This window comes from Panthera leo, chromosome D1 (genome assembly GCF_018350215.1).
Source record: "Panthera leo isolate Ple1 chromosome D1, P.leo_Ple1_pat1.1, whole genome shotgun sequence".
Classification (NCBI taxonomy): domain Eukaryota; kingdom Metazoa; phylum Chordata; class Mammalia; order Carnivora; family Felidae; genus Panthera; species Panthera leo.
Genome location: NC_056688.1, coordinates 100,512,241 through 100,518,592, shown reverse-complemented (window position 1 = coordinate 100,518,592; position 6,352 = coordinate 100,512,241). Strand labels below are relative to the sequence as shown.

Here is a 6,352-nt window from a genome sequence, read left to right as displayed (position 1 = left end):
AAGAACCATTTAAATAAAGAGGACAAATGTCATGGGAGAAGCTGGCATGAATGAAGTATCTATCTTTTCAACTCTTCATTTAGCATGTTGTTAAGATCCAAATGCTTGGATAGTGAATAAATGAATACAAACAAATAATAAGGTCCCTGAGGTCCTGGAAAGACATGAGGCCAACAATCACTAATCATAAATCATATGTTGCATTTTTAGGTTTTCCAGCTCCCAGCTGGAGCTCATATAAGCACCCAATAAATGGAGAATCCAAACAATGCGACTGAATTCATTCTTTTGGGCATCACAGAGAACCCAGAGCTGCGGAAAATGCTCTCTGCTGTGTTTCTAATCCTGTACGTGTCCACGGTTTTGGGGAACCTACTCATGGTGGTAACCGTGATCACAAGTCAGAACCTGAGATCACCTATGTATTTTTTCCTCACTTCCTTGTCCTTCATGGATGCCACCTACTGTTCTGTCATTGCCCCCAAGATGATCGTGGACTCCTTCTCCGAGAGAACTACCATCTCCTTTGAAGGCTGCATGACCCAACTCTTTGCGGAGCATTTCTTTGGTGGTGTGGGGGTCATCCTTCTCGTCGTGATGGCCTATGACCGCTACGTGGCCATCTGTAAGCCCCTGCACTACCCGAGCATCATGAACCCTCGGGTGTGCCGCCTGCTGCTGGGAGGCGCCTGCGTGGGGGGGTTTATCCACGCAGCAATACAGCTTCTCTTCATGTATCAAATACCCTTCTGTGGTCCCAATGTCATCGATCACTTCATGTGTGATTTGTTCCCATTGCTGAAACTCGCCTGCATGGGCACCCACGCCCTGGGTCTCTTAGTCATCCTCAACAGTGGGCTGATGTGTGTGACCGTCTTCCTTATCCTCGTGGCCTCCTACGTGGTCATCCTCTGCTCCCTGAAGTCTTGCAGCTCTGCGGGGCGGCGCAAAGCCCTCTCGACCTGTGGCTCCCACCTCACTGTGGTCGTCTTGTTCTTCGTGCCCTGCATTTTCCTGTACGTGCGGCCTGTGGCCACTTACCCCCTAGACAAGGCAATGGCCGTGTCTGATTCCATCATCACGCCCATGTTAAACCCCCTGATCTACACCCTGAGGAACGCAGAGGTGAAAAATGCCATGGGGAAACTGTGGGGGAAAGGGGGCGGGGCTTTTGTTGGCAGGTGCGTGTCATGCTAAGAGCATCATGTCTCCCATAAAGAGGAATTCTTTCAGACACGTGTGAGAAATAAACTGTCCATTCTCCACTAGCGGCCAGAGGGGTTTCTTAACAATATAAAGCTCTTTATGATTTAGGATTTAAGGACCATGGATTTGTTAAAGGATTATGATCTGCTACTGATTTAGACCCTCCTTGGCTTCCCATTGCCTTTAGAAACATCCTGCCTTGTGGTAAAATTCTCCACTTAATCTTTCTACTGCCTCTAAGTCCACATCTGGAGCGCCTCACCTCCTCCTTCACTGTCCGTCAGCAGTTGTGGGACTTTTTCACCTGCCCCCACAGCTCTTCAAGTTTTTGCTTCTCTCTGAGAGCAAGCCCTCCTCCTCTTCAGGTGGCTGTTTCCCCCTAATTTACAGCTTAAAACTAAGACATGAAGCACTATCACCTCATAGAGCCTCCCCCCTCACACCTCTGTTAAAGATTCCTCCACTCCTACCGTAATCCCTACGCCGACATCTTATTTTCTTAGTAAAAATGATCAACAGTATAATTGCTTTTACATAAACGTCATTTGACTCTGGCTACTTGCCAGCTTTCTCTGAACTGGACATCTTGTGGGAAGGACTTCTGTTTTATTTATGCCTGGCATCTGTTAGGTTTTCAATAAATGTCTGTTGAATGATTATAGAATGGAAGAGCTTTCCCCACTCCCCTGCCCAAACAGCCAAGTTCAGATAGTTGGGGCGAACAAGGAGATAATCAATAAGTAATTAAAAACAAACAAACAAAAGGCAGGGAGTGATCATTAGAACAGAGTCTGTGGAAATGGAAGGCTCTGGTCATTTTATGGAGGGTCCTTCATATTGGGTAGGAAGAGAAGGATTCTATTAGCCCATAGCATTTCAGCTGATTGTTGAGGAAAAGTGATGAAATATATTAATACTTTTAATAACTTTAATGCTTTTAATGATGAGAACACCAATAAATGACAGCAATGATCAGAAGGAAATGGCACGTGAGGATGAGTGCGATGAAGATTCTAGAAAGGGAGACTCTAAAACAGGACTACCATGGTATTTTCAAGGAACATAGTGGCCCACGTAGAGTGGCAAGAAGCAAGGTGAGAAGTGTACACAGGGGTCAGATTATGTCGTGTGGAGACAGCTACTGCTCCCTATAACCACAAAGAGCACGAATGTTGTTATGGTTTCTTAGAAATGACCTTGAGCCAGAAATTCTCCAGGAAGACTGAATGACTTTAACTTTTGTGTTATAGGGGAGTTGGAGGCAAAGTGTAAAAAGCTTTTGCAGCTAGTTTCTATTTGTTCTTTCAGTTTTGATTGTAGAAGGAATTTTACAGTACCATTTAATACTTCATAGTAGGGGCACTGGGTAGCTCAGTCGGTTAAGCATCTGACTCTTGATTTCAGCTCAGCTCATGATCTCATGGTTCGTGGGTTTGAGTCCCACCTCCAGCTCCATGATGGCAGTGTGGAGCCTGCTTGGAATTCTCTCTCTCTCTCTCTCTCTCTCTCTCTCTCTCTCTATCTCTCTCTCTCTCTCTCTCTCCCTCTGCCCCTGCCCTGCTTGCTCTCTCTCTGTCTCTCTCTCTCAAAATAAATAAACATTTAGAAATATCTTTATTTCACAGTAAAGTAATCCTCCTAGTTTTATAGTTTTTCATTTTTTCCATGTATCAGTACAGAAGAAAAATCCACAACAATGTGATGACTTGGGTCTTTGAAAAAGCTTAGGATAATCTTTATTTTATTAGAGTCGTGTAATATAAACACTAGGAACGTCCTCGGAATGAGGTCCAAGACTTTATATTTTGTGATGTTTGAGATTTGATACCTTGATAAACGTCAATCAAAGAAACAGTGCAATTCTAGCTTTAGTTTCATGTTTCTTATTCAATTGTTGAGAGCTTTTTGTGACTGTGCCAACTTACAATTTAGGGTTAACTGCCAGTTTGTTCACATCTTTTTTATGATGATTAAATAAGTTCTCAGGTCACAGCATGCCTCTGTTTCTCATTAAATACATTTTAGCACATAAGGTCTGGAAATTTTTTACATATTCTGCTTTCCGATACAATCTTTAGTTTACTGATTTCTGGTACCAGGATATTCTAATAATAAAGTTATATTTATATAACTCTAATAATAAAGTTAAAAGCAAAAGGGGCTATTTCTGAGATGTCAATTTTTAAACTGAATTATAATTAAAGCACAACCAACTAAAAGGAAAATGAATCTCTTTAACTTGATGAAAGGGTGTGTTCCAGAAGCCTAAAGAAAATGTCACGGTTAATTAGAAGAGTAATCCATTAAATTCAGAAATAAGGCCATCTTCTATAACTGCTATTATTATATATTTTACTAAGAGTCTTAATGCCAAGTTCTCAACCTCATATACCTACAGACACCAGGAAGATTTTAAAAATTGAGTAAAGTCAAATTGTGCAAAGATGTTTAAGAAGAAATGTAAAACATTTGCTCCCTAACAAAAGGGAACAAATGCTGTCCCCTATTAGAGTCTGCCCAGACTAAGCTCTGCTCTGTGGTCACCCTATGGGGAGCATATATCCAAATTTGCCTCACACTCAGATTTTTAAGACAAATCAGGCATCCATATTTCATATAACTTTTAATGATTTGAATAGGTTGATGGCTGATTTTTTTAAAGGTTGGTAAAATCGTATTCTAAACAACAATTTGGGATCAAACAAATTTACAAACTTTCAGGTGAATTCCAGTCCATTGGCTGTCACTTTGGAAATTCTGTGTCAGCCAATGAAGTAACAGTAAAAAGGAAATAAGGCAATCAAAACCAAAAATGAAGCAACAGAATTCATTGCTGGGTGATGTGTTCATCTACTTAGCAAAACCAACACAACCAACAGACATATTATAGTGTTTATTAAAAATCTTGGTCAAAAATAAGCACAATATTACTTCCAAATGTAAGCATAATAAACAAGTTTAAAAAATAAAATAAATGGTCTTCATCATCAAACTAAGAGATGTAACAAAAATTACAAAAAGCAGACTAAACGTCTTCACAAAAAGACATATGACAACTGAATAAGGTGAGTTCTACGATTCATGATAGGAGAAACTCACATTTGAAAGTTGTTAACTTTTCCCAATTAACTGACACATTTAGTGAGCTCCTAATCGAAATCTCTGGAGATGATATTCATGGAAACTGACAAACTGATTCTAAACTCCATGCGGTTGAATATATATGTGAGAATGGTCAAAGATTTGGGGGGATGGGGAGGGGGGAAGGGGGAGAAGAACCAAGAGCAAATATATCACAAAGCTGTAGTAATCCACAGGGGCCAGGCAGGTAAAATCACTTGCGCCCAACTGAAAGGAAGCTGGGAAATGAGAGAAGAAAGGAAACTTCCTGTGAGTGACTTAACTTTCCCTGGTGTAACTTGTCAGTGAAGCACTAAATATATATCCTGCTCAGTCCCATGTTTGAACCCTTTCAACTAATTTCTCTAAGCAATATTTTTCAGAACATCATCTTGATTGTTTCGGAAAGACAACATCTGCTTTTTAAGTTCCTCGAAGAGTTTTAAAAATGTTTCAGCTTATTGAAACATTACTGATTATGTGTATTGTGATCATGCAAATATAAGCAATAATAATGAAGGGTATTGTGCATTTATCATATCACGGGCACTTCCTTAAGCACTTTATCAATGTTAACTCATCTCATCCTTGCCACAAATCTATACATTCACTACCGTTGTGCTCCCATTTGGCAGATGAGCTACCTGAGATACAAAGAGATTAAGTGAATTGTTCCAGATAAATTTCTAAGCCTAGTTTAAAGCCCAGTTTAACCCTACGCTTCTAAATTCTTCTATGCCAATTCCCTGGAGATAGGAAATGTAAAAGCCATGCAAAGGTACACAAATTAATTAAATTCAACATAATGTGATGAACATGTTGAGAAGTAATTTACACAAGTACTAACGGAGTGTAAATAAAGAGCCTTTGGCTGAGCCACGAAAAGCTTCCTGGAAGAGATGACATTGAAGTTGAGCCTGAAACATGAGTAAGGTGTTTCCAAGTTAGCCAAAGGAAAGGACATTCCAGGTAATGGGACCAGCATGAACAAAGACATAGAGTATAGTATAGGCACTGCTAAGGATGAAATCAATTAAATTCTACAAAACACGTTGAAAATTCCCAGGCACGTGGTAAGCATTTGGGCCAGAATTATTACACTGTGCCCACAGTTATTAGCCTCCCTGTATCTACACTGGTTTCCTTGTAACTTTGCAGACCTTCCCTTTCTGAGTCTGGGAAGTCCTTGTGACTCACTTTGGCCAACAGAATGTGGTAGACACCCCGACAGAAGGTCAGTTCTGAGCCTCTGCCTCAAGAGGTTTGTGCACTTTCATTTGCTCTCTGAGACACTTCTGCCGTGAGAACAACCCCGGATTAGCATGCTAGACAATAGGCCACCAGGGAAAGAGCACCACTGTCTCATTCAAGATCATATCAGATCAGAATATAGCTAATCGAACCCAAACACCTGAGAGGTCCCAGAGAAGATCATAGAGCCACCCATTCACCTGGATCTGAACACAGAGAACTTTTTGTTGTTGTTTTACCACAGTGATTGTTTCAGGGAGAGGTGTCTGACCCATAGAATATGCAATCTCAGCACTTTTGCTGGAATTCCCAGCTAAAAAATCCTGTCTTTCTTCTGGAAATTTTTAATTTTTTAGATACTGCAGGTCAGCTTAGAAGCTCAGGGGACCTAAGACACTGCCATTATTCCTTAACTGTGTTTTACTGTTCAAACCCTTTCATTCTAGCTTCTAACCTGATCCACCCCTTCTGATTCATGGGGTGAAGAAAGGACGAGGGTGACAGATCTCTATGATACCCTACAGAACTCTGTAACTACCTATCACTTGTTAGATTCCTACAGACCCTCCTCAGTTGTCCAGCTATTTGAAGTGGCTGATGCTATAATTACCTCAATACTAACTATGCCCATTGTCTGTTGAACCCTAGTGATGATTCTGTCCCGGATGCTGAGGTCTTTTTGTTTGCACAGAAGGATTCCAGCCTAAATGTAGAGAGGAGAGAACAGACACATCTCTGCTAGTCACTGAAATCACAGAAGGATTTTATAAGAGGC

General features: G+C 40.9%; 1 protein-coding gene across 1 annotated transcript; it reads left to right on the top strand.

Moving 5' to 3' along the window:
- The first annotated feature begins 252 nt into the window (after nucleotides 1-252).
- LOC122200134 (olfactory receptor 4C6-like) lies at nucleotides 253-1,378 on the top strand. Its single transcript, XM_042905601.1, has one exon. The coding sequence runs from the start codon at nucleotides 253-255 to the stop codon at nucleotides 1,195-1,197; it is 945 nt and encodes a 314-aa protein (XP_042761535.1). The 3' UTR covers nucleotides 1,198-1,378.
- Nucleotides 1,379-6,352: the final 4,974 nt, after the last annotated feature.

Coding starts and splice junctions, on each gene's coding strand:
- LOC122200134 (XM_042905601.1), top strand. CDS start 253: ATGGAGAATCCAAACAATGCGACTGAATTCATTCTTTTGGGCATCACA.